Source organism: Phascolarctos cinereus, unplaced genomic scaffold (genome assembly GCF_003287225.1).
Source record: "Phascolarctos cinereus isolate Bilbo 61053 unplaced genomic scaffold, phaCin_HiC Scaffold_2;HRSCAF=192, whole genome shotgun sequence".
Taxonomy (NCBI): Eukaryota; Metazoa; Chordata; class Mammalia; order Diprotodontia; family Phascolarctidae; genus Phascolarctos; species Phascolarctos cinereus.
In genome coordinates this window covers 95,111,621-95,134,516 of record NW_027555625.1, presented here as the reverse complement: position 1 = coordinate 95,134,516, position 22,896 = coordinate 95,111,621, and the positions used below count along the sequence as shown (strand labels likewise).

At 36.2% G+C, this 22,896-nt stretch overlaps 1 protein-coding gene across 4 annotated transcripts in view; it reads right to left on the bottom strand.

Annotated features, from left to right (window-relative positions):
* PPP1R21 (protein phosphatase 1 regulatory subunit 21) overlaps positions 1 to 22,896 on the bottom strand; it is a 93,420-nt gene that overhangs the window by 53,577 nt on the left and 16,947 nt on the right. For all 4 annotated transcript variants that reach the window (XM_078149503.1, XM_021001271.2, XM_021001272.2 and 1 more), the window contains 7 exons: positions 16,773 to 16,919; positions 10,104 to 10,205; positions 5,939 to 6,103; positions 5,713 to 5,771; positions 4,507 to 4,601; positions 4,208 to 4,260; positions 3,524 to 3,673 (listed from right to left, as the gene is read on the bottom strand). In XM_078149503.1, the coding sequence (XP_078005629.1) occupies positions 3,524 to 3,673; positions 4,208 to 4,260; positions 4,507 to 4,601; positions 5,713 to 5,771; positions 5,939 to 6,103; positions 10,104 to 10,205; positions 16,773 to 16,907 (759 nt within the window). In that variant the 5' untranslated portion in view covers positions 16,908 to 16,919. The remainder of the gene's footprint in view (positions 1 to 3,523; positions 3,674 to 4,207; positions 4,261 to 4,506; positions 4,602 to 5,712; positions 5,772 to 5,938; positions 6,104 to 10,103; positions 10,206 to 16,772; positions 16,920 to 22,896) is intronic.

Here is a 22,896-nt window from a genome sequence, read left to right as displayed (position 1 = left end):
AGGCAAGGATGGGCAGCAGCAAGAAAGACACCAAAGGAAGCAGCTAGATACATGTCTTTTATCCACAAAGCACAAGGATCAAGATTTTACTGAGAAAGTTTCTGCTTCAAGGAAAGATCAGTTGGGAAATTGGTTACCCTAGGGGTAGGGAACCTTCAAGGACCTTGTAGGTCCTTGGGTACAGCCTTTTGCCCCTGAGTCCAAGTTTTACAGAATAAATCCTTTTATTAAGGGGACTTGTTCTGTGAAGTTTGGATTTAGTCAAAGAGCCACACTAGACCTAGAGGGCCACATGTGGCCTCAAGGCTACAGGCTCCCCACCCCTTCCTTATCCTCTAACATTGCTTTTAACCCCAAGATTCTAATACAATGGAGATTCACTACAAGTTGGGTTCCCAAACAGAACTCCACTCTTTCCTTACAGGTACCACATAAAAACGGGGGAAAAAAGGAGTGTGTATGTGTGTGCGTATGTTAACCGTCAATTACTATGTCAGTGAGTCAACGTGCCAGCATATCTCCCTCTTGTTTAAGAACAGTAACAAGTGGCTATCTTCAGTAGTCTTCATTACACATGCTGTGTACCACGTCTACTACATTCTGGAAATTCAAATATTGTCCACAATTCGAATATTTTGGCAAGGAAAATGTCTTGATAATAATGATGACGCAAATTCATATAGCACTTTGTAAACCTTATGGATGTTTTCTCCCAACTTCCCAGTGCAGGTATTATTATCCCCAATTTACAGAGGGAAAAACAGCTGCAGAGTGAACCCCAGTCTATTGAAGCCAGCACTCTTTACACACTACCATAATGTCCCTTTAATGATGTCAGGCATTTTTCTGATATTTTGTTTTTAATTTTGACCACATCTGTGATTTCAGGAGTGAAGAGACTGATGTTGTTGGTGCTTTGAAAACACATCAACCAATTTAGATTTTTTTAAAAAATATTTTAAAAGAAGTAAGGACAGTTAAAATGAATAAAAAATATTACACAATTCAGTAAGAGTGGTGTCAGGAGTACTAAAAGCCCAGAATGAGCTGGGGCTGACAAGAACTAATGACAATAAAAAGGACTGAGATTTTTAAAAAATTACACTGGGAAAATTATCAGAAAGAAAGAAGAGATGGTGCTGAGCAGATGGGGGCTAAAATAATGGAAATAAGAGAAAAGAACTGCCAGTTTCTTATTTTGTTTTTGTTTTGTTTGTTTGTTTTGCTGAAGAGAATGACTTTTGGACTGAAAAAGACCGAACAAAAAAGTTAAGAGACATTACTAACCAAGATAAGGAAGGATAGAGAGACCATTTAGCTTCTCTTTGATTACTACAAGTCAGCAGGCTCAGATAAACTATATCCTATCGTGATCATCATTGCTGTTGTTGTTACTGAAAACTGCCATTCATAACTGGAACAATGGGAAGTTACAAAGAGGCAAACTAGGCTTGATGTCAGGAAAAAGTTCCTAAAAATGTGAGCTTTCCCAAAGTGGAATGGGCTATCTTGTAGTTAGTGGACTCCCTAAAGGTTTCCAAGCAAATGAATGTATTATCCCTTGTTAGTATGTCAAATGTGGACTTTTATTTACATAAGTACTGGCTTGAATGACTTCTGAGGCCTTTCCCAATCCTAAAAATCTGTGATTCTGTCTTGGGCCACACTGCCTATGTCCAGAGGAATACAGATACTACAACATAAAGTTCTTTCATAATTCTTAGAAGTTGAATGGAAGCAAACATTTGGTTCAAAAGCAGATACAATATAGCAACAAACTAAGTGGCATCTGAAAAATGGATGCTCATTCAGCCACATAACTGAACCGTATTTTCAGGCATCAAATTATTACACAATCACTGAAGTTTAGAGTCAGAAGGGGCCCCAGGATCCACCTATTCCCACTTATGCCTGAAAAAAATTATCTTTTTTCCAGCAAAAAATCATCAAATCTTCACTGAAAAATCTTAAGTAAGGAGGGAGCACACTACCTCCTGAGGTAACCAATTCTACTTTTGGAGACCTCTAATTAATAGGAAATTTTTCTTTATATTAATCCAAAATTCCCTCTTTGCAATTCCCACCCACTGCTCCTAGTTCTGTCCCCTGGGGCCAACAAGTACAAGTCTAACCTCTTTTTCACATGAGAGTCTTTCAAACATTTTTCAATAGCTATCATGTCTCCTTAAGGCTTCTTTCTCCAGGCCACTGGCTCCTCCTCAAATGGCATGAATTTGAGAACCTTCATTTTCCTAGTCATCTTCCTCAATGTTCTTCCTAAAATATGTCACCCAGAAATGAAGACAAGAGTCCAGCTATGGTTTGACAGAATTTGAAGAGACTAAAAGCACCTAATTCCTAGATACTAGGTACCTCTTAAGGCAGTTGGAAATCACATTAGCTTTCTTGTCCACTATATCTCACTACTGACTCATAATGAGATTACAATTCACTAAAACCTCTAGATCTTTTAAAAAAAACTGCTAAAAAGACATAACTCTACCTTTTATTTGCCTTTTATCCACAAGGCACAAGGGTCAAGATTTTATTGAGAAAGTTTCTGCTTCAAGGAAAGATCATCTGGAAGACTGGTTAGCCCAGGGGTGGGGAACCTGTGGCCTTGAGGCCACATATGGCCTTCTAGGTCCTTGGGTGCCACCTTTTGCCCGAGTCCAAGTTTTATAGAACAAATCCTTTTTTTAACGGGGTTGAATTTTCAATCCCATTCTGGAGATGCCACTCATGAACCTAATTTGCAGGAAAACAAAGGATTACCCCAGTTTGGGAAGCTTCTCCTGCTTTCTTCAATGCTTCCCTGGGTGTTTCTAGCTAAGCCCTAAAATATACCAAGAATTTAAAATGGCCTATCATGAATAAAATGGTGGCCTAAACATCTCAGCTCAACAATTCAAGATGCCATCTGGCCCTAAACTATATTTCTAGTCATATCTGCCATGGCTCCTATAAATTAATTACAGGTAAACTGGACTATCACCATCTCTCCTACCCCACTCCTTCCCAATCTTCACCTCTATACATAAACACAATCTTCACACACTAGTCCCCAAAATTTTCTTGCCTACCTGTGTCCTCTTTGCCTACCAATATCCTACCAATTCTTTTAGAGTAAGCTGAATTGCTACATCCAACATGAAACTTTTGTCAATTACTCCCATCCAATGAATGATTCCTCTTTGACTTTGAACTCATATTTTTTCAGACCATTCTTTAATAATTAAGCATGAACTACCTTATGACATCTCTTACATTGTTGTTACTTCATGCTTGTATTGTTATTTAACTTGACTTGTCATCCAACTAGAATGTAAACTTAGGAGGACTAGCCCTCTTCACCCCCTTCAAGCACCTAGCACCATGCATTATACATAGAAAGCACTTACTAAATGCTCATTAAACTGAATCATAGATAATAAGTGCTAAATATTTGTTGATTAAAAGTGTTTGAAGAGTAAAATTTCTTGTTCATATGAAGGTGAAAAAAAACATACTGAGACAAATTTACCTTCTGATTTAATGGCGATATAGTATCAATGGCAGAATCAATGGGAAAAATCTGGACTCTTTGTTCTGTGTAGGTATGAAAGTTCAGAAGAGCTGTCACAAGATCTTGAATAAAAGCCAAGGCCTGCCCAGCAATTTCCCGCATCTTCAGCTTTAAAATTACAAATACATAATTAAAACTGGGGCATAGTAATGCAACTGCTAAACTATAATCCCATAATATTCTTGAAGTTGTTTCTCCTTTTAAAGCTATCTTAACATTTATAAATAAATAATTTCTTAATTTAAACGGCAGTATCCCACCCCAACTGTTAATATTTATGCCTAACTAATAAAATTATATATGAAAACTTGGCAAATATATCCCTTTCAATTAATTGAAATAATTTGTATCACAGATGCCTTACTAAGTCTAACATGACATGTTAACCAGCTGGAAGCTCTACTTACCTAAAAGACGGTATACTTAAAGAATTAGTGAGCTTCATATGTCACACAAGATAGTAAAAAAATTTTAAATGGGCCTTGTTTCTGATAGCCGTCAGCAACAACAACGTGAAAATTTCATAAGTAAAAACAAGTTAAACCTTCTGGTTGAATGTCCTTCAACGACATCAATCAATTAATTTTCTGATATTTTTAAAAGAATGAGCACTGAAAAAGAAAAATGTAGCTTGTGGTTTACCTGATGTCTCCTATTGTGTAGTGGAACATTCAAAGCATTATACTGACTAAATCCTAGAAGACAAAGAGAATTACACATAAACAGCAAAGAAAACAGTTTAACCCAAAAATCATGATAGTTCTACAATATAAGGGAACTTAATATCACCAAAATCTACTTTTTGATCTGATATAAGTTAAACCTTTGGACAAAATCAAGAGAGCAAAAATTGGCCACAATTAGTCTTCTATCCACATAAATAATAACCATTCAGCCCAACATGTCCCAACAGTGAATCAGAAAAATTATATGATACCTACTTGTGTCATTAAAAGGTACTTTTTCATTGATGATAGATAAGGATTCCTCTAATCTACTTGACAAATCCTCATGAAGGTTATTTAACTGAAGTTGACTGTAAGAAAAAAAAAAACCCTTAATATTATAAATCAAATTCTAAACCACATATTTACACATATCAACTGCAAGTTACCTCATTTTCACACTACCATACCTTAGACCTGGAATAAAGCATGAAGAACTGCTGGGATTTCAATGAATAAAAGACCAAAAAATTATTCAGTTACATAAGCACCTTATTCCTAAAAAACTATGGCTTCTAGTGAAAGACTTCAGTAGTGTGAGATTACCATGGTTACATCACTTAGTTTACTTCTCCAAACTTAGACAGATTCATCTTTGATTTCAAAATTATCAATTTTCTCCCTATGATATAAGATATAAAGTAAATAAAACGGATGTTACATTAATCTGATCTCAGAAAAGAAAAGTTTGTCATTTAAGTTTTGTTTTTAACTCCACCAAGCGTTTGCTGAATCACTCATGTGATCCCTTCAATGCCAAATAAACCAAAAGAAAAAAATTTAGTTGACTTTATCTCTTTACACTCTAAAGAACAATATGACATATGTCTATAACATCTCTAGCTATTCTACATATATAACTGTAACTATAAATTAAAATTTTATTTTTACAGTTTTAACAAAAATAAAATTTTCACTAGAATATTTAGATTATTTTGAAATGATCATAAACCTTTATTTCATTAAAAGCACAGTTTAAAGAAATTTAAAGCACAGCCAAGATTTGGTACTGTGCCTGAATTTCATAGACCATCTGCAGGACACTTCTGATTCAAGTCACTTAAAATGGGAAATAATATAATCCTTACAGTGCAGCTCATGGTGCTATACCTCTAAAATTTTGAAGTCATGAAGACAAACCACAAACTATACTCTCAAGTTAGATATTAAGATACAGACCACATGAACAAAGTGCTTAAGATTATAAAATTATAGATCCAAGAGATACATTAGAAGTTATCTAATCCAACCCCTTGATTTTTACAGACGAGGAACATGAAGCACAGAGACATTAAATGACTTGCCCATATGTAGCTATGCAGTTAATGGCAAAGCCAAGACAAGAGAAGTCAAGTCTTCTGAATTCCTACTTCAATGCTCTTCGAAATTTACATCTGTGACATTCAACATCCTTAAACATACCATTCTTCTGTTCGAAGTCGACAATCCTTGGCCTCCTTTTCTAGTGTTTGTGATTTTACCTGAATTTAAAAAAAGAAAAACCAAAAATTCCCATTTCGTAAATAAAAGCATATTAAGAGAGGGTTTCAGATAAGATTCTCATCTTAAATAACATCCTATTTTTCAAAGCACATAAAATGAGGACCTCACTCTTATTCAGATATTTTTAACAAATGGGGAAGCTTACTTCTAACTTGGCCTTGTCATTTTGAAGTTTTTCTATGGTTTCCATATACTTCCGTGTTAAACCATCTACGACTGCTTGGTGCTGTGCTGCTTCTGTCTCCAACGTCTCCAGTCTACTTCTCAGTTCTGCCTCCATGTGTTTATGTTGTTCATCAGCTTCAAAAAACTAAGAAAGAGCCATTATTCTATTAGCAAGAATATCTTTGTCTCCTCTCAATTAGATTCTGGAGGCCAGGGAATCTCATTGGTTATGGTATAACTTTCTACTGCACGATACTTCAATCACAAACACAAATAAATCTTTTTTAAATTATTCTCCAAAGGCCTGTGCTGTTTTTCCCTCTGGTAAAAGTCATTTACCAATTCAGATAGATGTATCAGAATATTAGCCACAAAATACTGAATTTCAGTATTCACTAAAAACAGGCCTAGATCACTTAAGAACCATTGGACTCCTTAAAAATGATTTTTTTAATAGCCTAAACTTCAAGAAATCATAAATGAAAACTTTCCAGGTCTATCAGAAGCAGAGGGCAAAATGAAGATAGAAAAAATCCACCAATCACTCCCTATAAGAAGCTTCCAAAAGGAAAAGTACTAGGAATATCAAAGTCAATCCAAAATTCCCTCATAAAAGAAAAAAATACTGCAAGAATTTAGAAAGAAGCCACATATGGGAACTATATAAATACAACTATAAAACATTTACGCAAATAAAGGCAGAGGCAAATAAATGAAAATTAATTGTTCATGGCCAATTTATATAAAATTTATATAAATTTAATTTATATAAAAATAATGATAACTAAATTATTGGACTTATTCACTATCATACTAATAGAACTATCAAAGTATTACTTTATAGAGCTAGAAAAAGTAATAAAATTCATTTGGAGGAACAAAATGTCAAGAATCTCAAGGAAATAATGAAAAATATAGGAAGGGAACCTATTAGTAACATCACAAAAACTATATTATAAAGCAATAATCATCAAAACACACTGATACTGGTTTAAGAAATAAAGAGATCAATCAGTGGAACAGATAAGATACACAACCTAAGGAAGCAAATGAACACAGAAGCCGCATGTTTGAAATGCCCAAAGATGCTCACTATTTAACAAAAACTGTTGGGAAAACTAGAAAACAGTCCAGCAGAAACTAAGCATAGATCAATCTCACACAGTACATCATAGTAAGTTTTAAACAGATATATCACTCAGCCATTAAGAGTGACATTAGAAACAGATCAGAGAAGCAAGAAATTACCTGTCAGATCTATGGAAATGTTCATAACCAAAAAAGAAGTAAAAATGATCACAGAAAGAAAAAAAAAGGACAGTTTTGATTATATAAAATTTTTAAGTTTTTGTACAAGCAAAACAAATGCAGCTAAAATTAGAAGGAAAACAGACAAATTAGGGGAAAACATGCACAACAAATTCCTCTGATGAGGGTCTCATTTCCAAAATATATTAGGCACTGACTGAAATTTGTAAAAATAAATGTCATTCCCCAACTGATAAATCATAAAAAATATGAACTGGTTGTTTTCTAAAGGAGAAATCTAAGTTACGGTCATATAAAAAGACATTCCAAATCACTAATAATTGGAGAAACATAAATTAAAGCAAGGTTCTACTTATACCCCATTAGATTGGCAAAGCTAACAAAAAAGGAAAGTGACAAATATTGGGGCGGCTGCAGGGAAGCGGGAACATAAATACACTACTACGGAGCAGCAGTTGGTCCAGCCATTTTGGAAAGCAATGTGGAACTATGTTCGAAGAGTTACTAAATTCTGCATACCTTTAACTCAGAGATACCATTCATTACTAGATCTATGGCCCAAAGAGATCAAAGAAAGAGGAAAAGGATTAAATGTTAAAAAATATTTATAGTAGCTCTTTTTATGATGGCAAAGAACTGGAAACTAAGAGGGTGTCCATCAACTAGAGACTGGTTAAACAAATTATGTCATACAAATATAATGAAATACAAGTGTATTTCAAATACAATTGTATTCATATAAGAAATGATGAAGGGGATGGTTTCAGATAGTTTCAGAGAAACCAGGAAAGACTTTGTGTGAACTGAAGCAGAGTAAAGTTATTAGAATCAGAACAATGTAGACAATAATAACACTGTAAAGACAATTAATTTTAACAACTGACAATAATTAATAATAAATTCACTAAACAAATTAATTTTTTTTAAAAAATAAGAAACACTTAAAGTAGAGGAATCATAGACAAGATCACACCTGAGAGATTCTATGAAAAACAGAAGAAAATCTTGTAATAATTTAACATTCCAAAAGAAGCAAAAAATATAGGCTTATAACCAAAAATAACTTTTCCTACAATACTGCATACAATCCTACAAGGGGAAGGGGTTGGGGGAAGGAACTTTAATGGAACAGAAGACTTTAAAGTATTTCTGAGGAAATGACCAAAGTTGAATAAGAACTACAAAATAAAAAACACAAGAGTTAAGATAACCCTAAAAAAGGTAAATTTATTTGAGGAAATGGAAGATGTTACATAACGATGAAGTCTTAATATTCCAATAGGAGAAGAAACAAGTATTAATATTTTTAAAGAATAATAGAATTAAATAAGAAAAACAAAGGATCTAGTTTTAGTTCTATGGGTTTTAAGAGGAGAAAGAAAGAGGAGGATGAAAAGAATATATTAGTATAGAATGGAGGAAGAAAGGAGTAGAGTTTGCTATTTCTCATAACCAGGTTGTATAGAAAGAAAAATATACAAACATGGAGGAAGGGGTTGGGGAGGAAGAGACATTAGACAAACCTCACTCTTATCAGAAATGGACAAAGAAAGGTCAAATACGTGTAGAGTTTGGCATAGAAATAAATCAAACTCAATAGGGAAACAAATGGGGATGAGGAAGGGGGGTAATTAAGACAGAAAATTAGTCATAAGCAAAACAAAGGGAAAAAAACCTCAAAATTGAACTGGAATCTAAGGTGCTGTCTATTAATCAGGGAATGGCTAAACAAATTGTGGTATGCCCCTTGCAGAGATGAGAGGTCCACAAGAGTTAACACATTGCACATATTTTCAGACTTTTCTGATACAGTAAAACAAATATATTTTTTCCTCTACTTTTCTTTCTCTAGAAGATAGTATTTGTTATATAGGATGGCCATCTGGGAGGGAAAGGGGAAGGAATACCAAGGGAAAATAAGGTGATGCTTTAAAAAAAGGATATTAATAAAAATGTATTTAAATTTTTTTTTAACTGTGGTACGTGAATATAATGGACTACTACTCTAACTTCTTGTTGTTGTTCGTCTTTCATACTCAAAGAGGACTAATAACATCATGATGTTGGGGTCAAGGTACAATTTGTCTGACTGCGGCTGATCAGTCCAACATGAACTCAGAAGGTTCCACTACAGGAAGGGCACAAATAGTCCATGTGAACACTGGGGATGGAGATGTCTCTAGGTTTGCCCATCTCATGTTTCCTTTGTGATACTGTGATTCTGTTTTGCTCATGAAGTACAAAGCCTTCTTTGACACAGGCATGCCAAGCTGGAAGGTCCTGTGCCAATGTCTCCTATATCTCACAATCGATACTAAAGTTGTCTAGCAAGACCTTGAGAGTGTCCTTGCATCACTTCTGACCTCTGTGTGAGCACCTGCCTTGTGTGAGTTCTCTATAAAATAGTCTCTTAGGCAATCATGTCTTCAGAGGACCTATGATGAATGAAGCATATTACCCACTTCCTGATAGAGAGATGATGAGCTTAAGATACAGAAAAATACATGCAATTTTAGAAATGGCCACTGTGTGGATTTGTTTTCCTTTGCTATGCATGTTTATTAAGACTTTTTTCTTTCAGTTTTTTAATTGGGAGGAAGGTCTCCCTCAGGGGAGATGATGGCAATAGGGATTTAAAAAAAAGAAAAAAACAGGACCATTAAAATTTCTTTTTAAATGCACAGAAGCAAAAAGAAAGAAGTTCAGGAGGAAATACAGAGTAATATATGGAATTTATTATATACCTTTTTTTTAAGTGTTTCAAATGTAATCCTCTTTTACATTATTGCTGCGTATACTCTCTCCTAGTGTTTAAATTTAGAACAAAAAATCAAATTAGTTTTAAAAAACTCAACAGAAGAAACATATTTACTCACTTGTATATGCAACCGTTCATTCTCTTCTATCTTCTTTTGAAGGTCTTCATCAAAGACACTTTTCTGCTCTTGACTCAACTGAGAGGAAGACTCTCCACTTTTCTGTTGGAAAGAACAAATCATGTTCACATAATTTTCATCTTTTAGAGAAAAATCTCTGGTAACTCTTTGAGATGACAAATAATACATAAAGAACAGATCTGATCTGGTGCAGGGAGTATCCACACTGAGAGTTCCCTATGCCAATGAAATTCCAGGTCTAAACAAGCAACAGCTTACACTCAGTTAGTACCTTAAAGCTTACAAAATGTTTTCCTCATAACTCTGTGAAACTGGCAACGGAAGTATTAATGTCCCTCTTTAATTGAAGAAGAAACACAGTTTCAGAGAAACTAAGTGACTGGTCCATGGCCATACACAAAGCAAATTCAGTGCTGAGAAAGGAGCCCCCTCAGAAACAAGTAACTCCCTTAACCACATTCCCAGAGATGAGCTCATACATCAGTCTACTCTCATTTCTAAAGCTCTAAAATTAAAGGGACTTGCAGAACTCTGGCACAGCTTTTTTAAAAACTCTAGTTAGCTATTTTTTAATCCTTTCTTGATTTTTTTACTCATAGAAGAGTAATATTATGCAAATTATCCAATAATGAGCATTTGTTCCTCCTTAACACAGGGACCTGGGACTATCAAAGAGACTTGACCTAACAGTGACACTGTCCTTTTGGCATTATCTCTATACTTTTCTGCCTCTCACTTCATCTCATTTCCTCATCCTGTTTAAAAATGGAAATACTAACAAAAGCAAATAACACAAAAGCTCCAAATCCATGGTGATGTACATGGAACAGAGAGATGCTCAATAAATTACCAGCTCATGATGCCACAAAACCCTGAAAGGTCTGATTTTTATTGAACAGATTCAGCTAAAGATCAGTGAAGTATGACATACAAAAAGTATTTTCATGAAAACTTTTAAGAGTTACTAGTCTGGGGGCAAGTAAGTAGCACAGTGGATAGAGCCCTGGATTCAGGAGGACCTGAGTTCAAATCCAGTCTCAGACACATAACACTTACTAGCTGTGTGACCCTGGGCAAGTCACTTAATCCCACTGCCTAGCCAAAACAAAAAAAAAACCAAAAAACAAAAAACACAAGAGTTACTAGTCTGAATTATTTTTCCAATGAGATATAAAGGATTCAATTCCATTTTGCCTTCTTTGAAACTTCCAAGTACACCATTCTCTTCTATCAAAAAATATGAGAAAAGAAGTTCTGCCTTATATTTTATAACAAAAGTAATCATCTACTTGTTAAATAGTTTTGCCAAGAAACACTTTTTGGGGTTTTTCCTCCAACAGATGATACTTTAATTACCAATATGAATAAATGGTCAAGTAAAGAAAACACTGACAAACTGCTGGCTATGTCTTCTGCAATAGCTAGCACATTAATCAATAAACATTTATTAAGCACCTACTATGTGCCAGGCATTGTGCTAAGTACTGAACATACAAAAAGAAGCAAAAGACAGGCCCTGCCTTCAAGAAACTCACAATCTAATAGGGGAGTCAACAAACAAACAGATATGTACAAACAAGCTATGTATAGGATGAATAGGAAATAATTAACAGAGGGAAAGCACTGGAATAAGAGTGGTTAGAGAAGACTTCCTGCAGAAGGTGGGATTATAGTTAGGACTTAAAAGAAGCCAAAGAGGTCAATAGTTGGAACAGAGGAGGGAGAACATTCCAGTCATGGAACACAGCCAGAGAAAATGCCCAGTCAAGAGATAAGAGTGTCTTGTTGATGGAACAGCCAGGAGGCCAGTGTCACTGGATCAAAGAGTAAATGTTAGGAAGTAAGACTGGAAGGGTAGGAAGGGGCTGGGTTATGAAGGGCTTTGAATACCAGAGCATTTTGCATTTGATTCTACAGGCAAAAGAAGCCACTGGGGAAAATTGAGGGAGGTGATAGAGGTGACATGATCAAACCTGCACTCTAAGAAAATCACTTTTTAGCTAACTAGATAGAGGATGAACTGTATAAAAAGCTTCTGGAATAAAAACTCTAAAGTCAAACAGTTCTATACTTCTGAAACAAAAGGTAAATGAATCCCAGGATATTTAATTTTAGTCCTTCCCAGTTGGACTTAAGCAACACAGTCCTAGCCTCTTAGGTGCTGGCCTCCATCCCATGCAAAGCAGTTCATTACTCTTCAGGTAACAGATTATAATAATGATTAGAATCTAGAGTATCAAAAATTACCTTCAAAATAGCAAGTTTTTACAGAATTCTTGCTCTCCTTTGTCTGACTGAGAAATATATCTACCTAGAAAAAATATGTATATACAGCTACAATCCCCAAGAGGTCCACAAAAACAGTTACCCTGGAACACAGAAGATCCCATAAATATCCAAGACAAGAAAGAGACCTCAAAGTTGAGAAAGCCAAAATTTATCTTGACAGATGACTCTGCTTCAGCTTCATACATAGCCAAGAATTATAGTAAAAACCTAAACTAAAATCACAACCTAAAAGAAGTCATTAAGAGTCTTCCCAAAAAGGAACACATAAAAAGTCTACTGCCTTGTCTTAGAAAGAGCATTCTTTGAGCATTTGGTACAGTATAGAAAAAAAGATCGGTTAAAAGTAATTCCAAATGGTCCAAAAAAAGTAAGAATTGGTGATTAACTTCTATATTTATAAGTATTAAAAGAGAAATTTAGAACTGGAGTTGGAGAGGTGTGAGAAACTGCACAGTGGAAGGCAGTCAGCACAAAGGCCTTGAGGTCCATATAGCATACAGGCAAGATCTGGAGGGATTTTGGCCAAAAGTTCTAGTACATGCCATGTTCTCTGCCTACAGCAGGGTGCTTTACACTGGTGTACTTTTTCCAATATTGACCATAATATAGTGAAGTAGTGGTTTAACTGGTACTGCTTTTCCACATGATATAAAATCTTACAGAGGCTATGGAAAAGACTGATGGCTTCACAGCCAGGGAACCAGGATTTCAATCCCAAGAGACTTAAGAAAAGTCATAACCTCTCTATGCCTCAAATTTCTCATCTGATTTCATCAGTGTATAGTGCTCCCAGTGAGTGCCATGGATGATCAACCAATGTAAATTGGCACCTTTTCTTCCCTGTAAAGAGTTGCCCAAGATGATGAAAGGTTAAGCAGCTTGCCCAGGGTCCCACAGTTACTATGTCTCAGAGGTAGGACTAGGAACTAGGTCTTCCTTATTTATAGGCTGACTTTCTATCCACTATTCCCAGTGATTCTCCAATTAAAAACCAGACTTCTGAAATAAGCAATTTCTAAATCATAATATCTCCAAAGGTACTGGGCTATCTACATACAGCATCAAGAAAACTGTCATATTGTATAAAACATAAGGGAAAAACAACCAACTTTTTCAACTAAGGAGACTTCATTTGGCAACAAAGAAGCCAAGCTGGTTTGTAAGTGATTTCTTTAGGAATAAATGTTTAGAAACTGTATTCACATCCTTAAATATCTATAGTAGGGATATGGTCCAATTACTCCCTCCAAATAGCAGAAGCAGTGGTGTGATACCTTAAATGTGTTTCAGAGTCAACAGTACCTTTTACTAGCAGCAATACACTATAGCAAAATTACTGTTGTTGCTATTAATTACTATTAAGGACAGGAATTAGACTTGTAATTTAATTGACAAAGGCAACTCCTGGGTGAGGAAATTCCCTTTACCAATGTAAGTTAGCACCTTCTCTGTAACTTAAAGGCTTAGAGAGCTGTCTAAAGCACTTAGTGATTAAGTGATTTGGCCAGGGTCACACATCGAGTTACTGTCAAAACTCAGTTTTCCTGGCTTTGAGGCTAGTTCTTTACTACTGCTGGCTATCTCTGTCAATATTATTGTCCATTATTACTACAGATAATATTCATAATAGCAATAGTTGTTATTGATAACTCTATATTAAATTTTAAGGTTTACAAAGTGATTCTTTCATATTAACCCTTTGTAGAATTTTCTTTCTCGTTCTGGTTCTTCCTGGTTTGGGTATCAGCACCATATTTGTGTTGTAAAAGGAATATATCACAAGGATCATACATTATGACCAGGTAGGATTTGAATGTAAGGCTGGCTCACTGACCACGTGAATAATAAAACCAACAGAAATTATATGATTATCTCGGATGCAGAAAAAGCCTTTGACATAACACAGCATCTATTCCTATTAAAGACACTAAAGAGCATAGGAATAAATGGAGCTAACCTTAAAATAAGTAATATTTATCTAAAAATCATCAGCAAGCATCTGTAACAGGCATAAGCTAGAAACCTTCCCAATACAATCAGGGGTGAAGCGAGGATGCCCATTATCACTTCTATTATTTAACATTGCACGACAAATGTTGGCTCGAACAATAAGAGAAGAAAAAGAAATTAAAGGAATTAGAACAGGCAATGAGGAAACAAAACTATCATTCTTTGCAGAGGATATGATGTTATATTTAGAAAATCCTAAAGAATCAACTAAAAACCTACTTGAAATGATTAACTTTAGAAAATTTGCAGGATACAAAATAAACCCACATAAAGCATCAGCACTTCTATACATTACCAACAAAGTACAGCAGCAAGAGATAGAAAGAGAAATTCCATTTAAAATAACTATAGACAATATAAAATAAAATATAAAATACCGTCTACCTGTCAAGACAACCCCAGGACCTATATGAACAAAACTATAAAACACTTCTCACACAAATAAAATTAGATCTAAACAATTGGAAAAATATCTACTCACAGGTAGGCCAAGCCAATATAATAAAAATGACAATTCTACCTAAATTAATCTATTTATTCAGTGCCATACTAATCAAACTATCAAAAATTACTTTATAGACCTAGAAAAAAATTCATCTGGAAGAACAAAAGCTCATCAAGGGAATCAGTAAAAAAAAAATGCTAAAGAAAGTGGTCTGGCCATGCCAGATCTCAAATTGTATTATAAAGCCATAATTGTAAAAATAATCTGGTAGTGGTTAAGAAATAGAGTGGTAGATCAATGGAACAGATTAGGTACAAATTACACTATAGTAAATGACCACAGTAATCTACTATGATAAACCCAAAGATCCAAGCTGTTGGAACAAAAACTCATTATGTGACAAAAACTGCTGGGAAAACTGGCAGAAACTTGGTATAGACAAATATCTCACACCATATACCAAGACAAGGTCAAAATGGGTACATGATTTACACATAAAGGGTAACACCACAAGCAAATTAAGAAAGCACAGAATAGTTTATCTGTCAGATTTATGGATAAGTGAAAATCCAAAGAAGACATAAAAAATATTTCATAATGTAAAATAGATAATTTTGATTATATAAAGTAAAAAGTTTTTGCGTAAACAAAACCATGCAACCAAAATTATAAGGAAAGCAGAAAACTGGGGAAAAAATTTTGCAACATATGTATGATAAAAGCCTCTCTTCTCAAATATACAGAGAATTCAGTCAATTTATAAAAACACAAGTCATTCTCCAAATGACAAATGATAAAAGGATATAAACAGGCAGTTTTCAGACAAAGAAAGCAAAGCTATCAATAGTCATATGAAAAAATGCTCTAAATCACTATTGATCAGAGAAATGCAAATTAAAACAACTCTGAGTCACCCCACACCTATCAGATTGGCTAATATAACAAAAAAGGAAACTGAATCAGACATACCACTGCTAGGTCTATAGCCCAAAAGACATCCAAAATAAGGGAAAAGGACTTATTTGTACAAAAATATTTATAGCACCTCCTTTTGTGGTGGCTAAGAACTGGAAATCAAAGGGATGCCCATCAATTGGGGAATGGCTGAACAAGCTGTGGTATATGATTGTAAAGGAATATCATGGAAATGAACAGAACCAGGAGAACACTGTACACAGTTACAGCAATACTGTTTAATGAAGAACTGTGAATGACTTAGCTATTCTCAGCAATACAATGATCTAAGATAATCCCAAAGAACTAATGATGAAGCACACCATCTGCCTCCAGACAAAGAACTGATGTTGACTGAGTATAGACTGAAGCACGCTATTTTACACTTTCTTTTTCTTTTATTAGAGTCTTCTTGTACAAAATGACTAATATGGAATGTTTTACATAATTGCATATGTATGACCTATACCTGATTGCTTACTGTCTCAGGGAAGGAAAAAGAGAGGGACAGAATTTGGCACTCAAAACTTTAAATAAAAATGTTAAAAAAAATTGGAAAAAAATAATTATTTAAAAAAAACCCAACTAACAAAGGTCAGATCCAGAATTCAAACCCAAGTCTTCCTGACTGGAACGTTGAGTCTTTTCATTATACTACACAATAAAATAGTTATAACCAACATGAGACAATTTAGACAGTTTTTTCCCCAGGTACTAATGCAGCTGTGGATTTAAGCATATACTTGGGGCCAAAGAAAAGAACTGCTGTGAATGTACGTCCAGACGAACTTGGAGCGCATCTATTTTTTGTCTTAAAATTTGTCTTTTTGACCCAGGAATCCAAGGGCATATCGCACTTCTGTGGGCAAGACTGATGAAAACTTTATAGACTTGTACAGTTGGATACCTGGCTGGCGAGATGGAACTCAATTATTTTTATTTGAACCTACCTTATTTTTCTTGCCTCGGAGTTCACTCAAAGCAAGTTCATCCTGAAGTAGTTCAACCCTCTTGGCAAGCTGCAGATTGCGAAAAGTCAAACTATCCATTTCTTGTTGGAGTTTTCTCAATGACTGATCTTTCATTTTTAGTTGTTCCTGCATTAACATGAAAAATAGACCACTGCTCAGAATTCAGTCTTCAGGCTTAGAAATACTGAGTTTTTTGTTGTTTATTCTAAATTACACCAAAATACAAATGCAATTCCTTACCTCTGGGAATTTTGAGATGTATGTTTACCAAGCTAGGTTCTCAAATATTACGCTCAGGTACAGATAATAACTTATCTGTTAGGTGACCAACTAATTTCTAGCCAAATTGCATAAATCCATTCATTCACATACTCATCAAATGCAAGCCACAATGCTAGGAGAGAGGCACCAAAACATGGTCTCTGCCCTCATAGTTGCTCTCATGGACTTTATAGTCTAATAAATACAAAATAAAACATAAGTACATAAGAGAGGTTCAAATTCTCAAGTGAGATACAAGGGAGGAACAATTAATTTATCAACTGGAGATAAACAGGAAATGTTTCATCCAAAATTTACTAGGGCAAGTCACTTAACTTCCCTCAGCCTCAATTTCCTCCTCTTTAAAATGGGGATAATAATAGTATCTACTTCACAAAGGTTGTTACAAGGAGTAAATGGATAACAGATGTAAAGCACTTCATAAACCTTCAAGTGCATATATCTGTTAGCTATTATGATTATTACTAAGAAAGCGATGAATATGGAGGGCATATTCTATGAGGGCATTTCGGAAACAAAGACAAAGTGCAGAAAAACCACAGGACCTCTAGGGGTAGCCTAGTTTTGCTGAATGCAAATACCCAGAGAACAGCAATGTCAAATAAGACCTAGGAATGGAGGATACCACCAGGTCACAGGGAACCTTGAAGGTTATGCTAAGGAATCTGAACTTTATTCGACAGCCACTAGGCCATTCTTAAAATCTCTTAAACTCTAAAAATCTCTAAGAGAGATTTTAAGCAAAATGAAATTACCAGATCTATACATAAGGAAGATTAATCTGAAGTGTGAAGAATGTGGTGAAGGTGAGGGAGAATGGGAATGGTGATGGGAGGAAGGCCTCTGAGCAGCTTATTACAACAGTTGAGGCAAGAAGGCCTAAACAAGAGTAATGGCAATGGGACTAGAGAGGAGGAGACAGATATAAAAGATACAGTAAAGGTGTAATTTGTCAAATGATAAGATGTGGGAAATAATAGGGTAGATGAGCAATAGGAATACAAAGGGTTCAAAAACTATAGATGAGATAAATGGTAGTGCCACATACAGAAATAAGGAAGTCAGGAAGAAGATCAGGTTTTAGAAAAAACATAATACTTAATTTGGAAGCTTTTAACTCCCCCGATCCTGCCTATCCACCTGGCCAGACATAAAAGACAGTCTCAGGACCCAGCAGGAGCAGGCCCTAAATGGGCCCTTCCCCTTTCCTAGGCCAACTCCCACTGCTCATTACCCACCAGCACTGACTGTCCCATTCTAGGTGGATGCCCCATTCTCACTCTCATAAGAGTATACTGAGAGCCCTCAGTTCTCTCTAAAATTCAAGTCTTCTATACTCTTCCAATAGTTGTGGTGAAGAACATGGCTATTCACACTACGTGGATGAGCAGGGAGTCACCAACTACAATCCTTCCAGTAAGATGGTAAGCCACCAGGCTCTGCCATCTGCCTTGCCATTGTTCCCTAAGATGCACTGGCCTTTCACCATCTGCTCTGCCTCTACATCCTCTCAGCCCCCAGGCATTGGCATCTGTCATGCTGCAATACTCTATAAATCACTAGACCTTTCCATCTGCCCTGCTAAACCCTCCCACATATGAGTTGTCTAATTAGAGTATGAGCTCCTTAACAGGATAGACTGTCTTGCTTTTCTCTTTTTATTTCCAGCACTTATCAGTGTTTGAGATTTTTTTTTAAAGAGCTTAATAAATACTTTTTCCATTCATTCATTTTGAGTATGTTGAATTTAAGGTATTATCAAGATAACTAGGGGGCAGCTATGTGGCGCAGTGGATAGAGCACCGGCCCTGGATTCAGGAGGACCTGAGTTCAAATCCAGCCTCAGACACATAGCACTTACTAGCTGGGTGACCCTGGGCAAGTCACTTAACCCCACTGCCTAGCCAAAAAAAAAAAAAAAGATCACTAGGTAGCTATGTCCTATAGACAGCTGAAGGTACAGGTCTGGAGATACAGATTTGAGACCTGCATGAAGCTGACAGAGTGAATGACAACATAGAGGAAGACTGTATAGGTGTTCTTAACCTGGGATTGGTGACTTTGTTTTTCTTTTATATTCTGACTACTGTATTTCAATACAATTGGTTTCCTATGAATCTCATACATTCAAAACATAATTCACAGAAGAGGTTCATGGACTTCGCCAGCCTGACAACACAGCACATGACCTATAGATTAGCACAGAGCCTGGAACACAGTAGGCACTTAATAAATATTTGGTGATTGACTATAGAGGGGAAAAAAGAACAGAAACAAAGACAAAAACTTTGGCAAACACCAAGCAATATTCACAGCTGAGGAAGAGGAATTAGCAAAAGAAACAGAGGAGTAATTAGAGGGAGGATTTTTAAAGATGGATTTCTTCCTAACTATATTTTACATGAGATGGCACACAGAAAAAGATTAATATTTAAACGCTCCATATACTCCTTTAAAGAAAACCAATGAAGTACCATTAATTTAGACATATTCACATCTGAATTACAAAAACAGAAGTACTACTTTGAACAGAACTAAAATGTGTTACTCAGCATATCATACTTCTTTAGATGATGATGAAAGCGAATTTTTTTTTAAGTCACCAAAATACAGGTCTAACTAGTAAGCTCCCTTTCTCATGCTGAGTTTGAGCTACCGATGGCACATTCAGGTGGTGTTGTCTCAGCAGACTGTGGAAATATGAGACTGGAACTCAAGAGAGAAGTGAGCGCTGGATATGTAAATTTGGGAATCTTTCGCCTAGAGAGGTTAGTTGAATTCATGAGAACTGATGAGGTCACCAAAATGGTATAATGCAAGAAGAGCAGAGGGCCCAGAATCCTGGGACAGCTCCATAAAAAGAGGGGACCATGGATGATGATCCTACAAAGAATACTGAGAAAACTGGTTATACAGGTAGGAAGAGAACCATTTTTAGAGTAAACAATTTATAGTTAGCATATCAAATTACCATCCTAAGTAGCACAAGTCTGTCCACATCAAAGGGCATCATGGAATAGTGGAAAGAGGAACAGATTAAGAGTCAAGAAACCTGAGTTTTGGTTCTGACTGCCTAGTCTAAACTCTTAGTACAACCTTGAACAAAAAAAACACTTTCACTCTCCAAACAACAGTATCTTCATCAGTAAAATACATGGGCCACAAATAATCTTGAAGGTTGCTTTCAGCTCTGGAACTCTTAATGTACTAATTATGTTGTCTATATGTAAATTTTTCTTAAGTGACTGATTATGGGGGCTACAGGTAAACTACTCCCTTGAAATTTTTACCTACTCATTTGATTTTTTCACTGATAGTTCCAAGACAAATTTAGTCCCAACCTAAATGATCACAGTCTCCAAATGAGAAACATTTGAATGATTTTACTAGAAAATTCTACTACTAACTACAGAAGCAAACCTATTCAAATGAAGATTCTAGTGTAATACATTAGACCAAATTCTTGTGTAGTTATGGATCTCTTCCAAGTGGTTCTGCAACGTTCCAAGGTTTGATACAATCAGCAAAATGTCATCTGCAAAAAGGAGATTGGTTTGATCACCTGTACAAGAAAAACCAAATGGATGAAGAATGCCTATTCTCCAGATAATGACATGCACTTAGATGAAAAGCCAGCAGAGCCTAGATAGACAGATAGACAGATAGATAGATAGATAGATAGATAGATAGATAGATAGATAGATAGATAGATAGATAGATAGATGTGTAGATATGCAGACAATGAAAAGAGACAATGAATCAGGACTAGAATTAAACATAAGGAAAAGGGCAGGATGAGAAATTTAAAAGCTCTTTTAATTACACCCAACTTTTCCATGAAACAAAGGCCCATCTTTCTTAATACCAATATTCTACTGATGATATTGCATGACTGTGATTCACAGAACACTGGTTTCTATAATTCTATAACTAGCCAGACACCAGACTGAAACTTATCACATTCAACCATCATGCCTTTAGCCCCTGAGTAGGATATCAGGGCCTTGCCAGTGTTAAGTATGTTGCCAAATGTCCTTCTACCAACATACTCTGCCACCAGGGCAGCTAGGTGACACAGTGGATAGAGCACTGGGCTTGGAATCAGGAAGTTCCTGAGTTCAAATCCAACCTCAGACTTTTACTAGCTGTGTGACCCTGGGCAAGTCACTTAACTCTGGAAAATGAGCTGGAGGAGGAAATGTCAAACCAGTATCTTTGCCAAGAAAACCCCAAACAGGGTCACGAAGAGTCAAACACAACCAAAACGAATGAACAACAACACTCTGCCACCTCCGTTTTCCATTTCTTCCTCTGGAAATAATAATCAAATTATCATTTCTACTGAAAAGGTTGTGAACACTTAATTGCTCCATTCACAATCCATTCTATGATTCAGTTAAAGACTACTTAGGCCAAAGCTCCTTGGCCTCTATTCTTTGTTCCTGCACACACACCCATGTATACTCCCTACCCTACTTTACTCTCCCCTTCCAATGTGCCCTCTGGAACATCTAGTCTATTAACAGCCCTCCACATCAGACTCTTCTTCTCATACTCCTCTTAATCTCCTTGCAAACAAGGAAACCTACTTCTTCCCAGAAAATGACATCCCTAGTCACCATCTCTAGTCCCCTAACACACTGGGTGAAGAAGGGGAGTAACACACTCCTTGCTTCTATTTTCTCACCTCCCACTTATGTCTCAACCCCTTACAATCTGGATTGTCTTCACCCGTTCACTGAAACAGTCTAAACTCAATGTTCTCTACTGCTAAAGCCAATGACCTTTTCTCAACACTTATTATTCCTGACCTCTCCACTACATCTGACACCACTGACTACCCCCATCTGCTGTCTACTCTCTCCTCCATGAGTTTGGTGATGCTGCTTTGTTACGGTTCTCTTCCTACCTGCATAACCAGTTTTCTCAGTATTCTTTGTAGGATCATCATCCATGGTCCCCTCTTTTCATGGAGCTGTCCCAGGATTCTGGGCCCTCTGCTCTTCTTGCATTATACCATTTTGGTGACCTCATCAGTTCTCATGAATTCAGCTAACCTCTCTAGGTGAAAGATTCCCAATCTACATATCCAGCGCTCACTTCTCTCTTGAGCTCCTGTCTCATATTTCCAACAGCCTGCTGAGACAACACCACCTGAATGTGCCATCGGTATCTCAAACTCAACATGTCCAAAACCAAGTTCACTGTCTTCTCCTACTTCCACCCTCAAAACCCATCTCCCTTCTTAGTCTCCATATTTCTGTGGAGGGCATCAACATTCTTTTAATCACCCTGGTCCACAACTTAGGATTCATCCTTAACTCTTCCCTCTCCTCCACCTCCCATAGTCAAGCATTGACCATATCTTGTCAATTCTACCTCTTCAATATCCATCCACTTTCTCCTCCATTCATACCATAACCAATCTAATTCAAGACCTCATCACCTCTTGTCTGGACTATTACAGTAACTTAATATTTGGTCTCCTTGCCTTTCCTCTTTCTAATCCAACTGCCACAAGGTTGCTAAGTTGATCCTTTTAGAAGCACGTATGTGGCGCAATAGAACACTGGCCTTGGATTCAGGAGGACCTGAGTTCAAATCTGGCCGCAGACACACAACACTTACTAGCTGTGTGACCCTGGGCAAGTCACTTAACCTCGCTGCCTAGACACCCCCCCCCAAAAAGTTGATCATCTTAAAGTGCAGGTATGATAACCATTCTCCTGCTCAAGAAGCTTCTGTGATTTCCTATTGCCTCTATAATAAAATACAAAATGGCACTGAAAGACCTTCACAATCTAGCACTAGTCTGTATTTC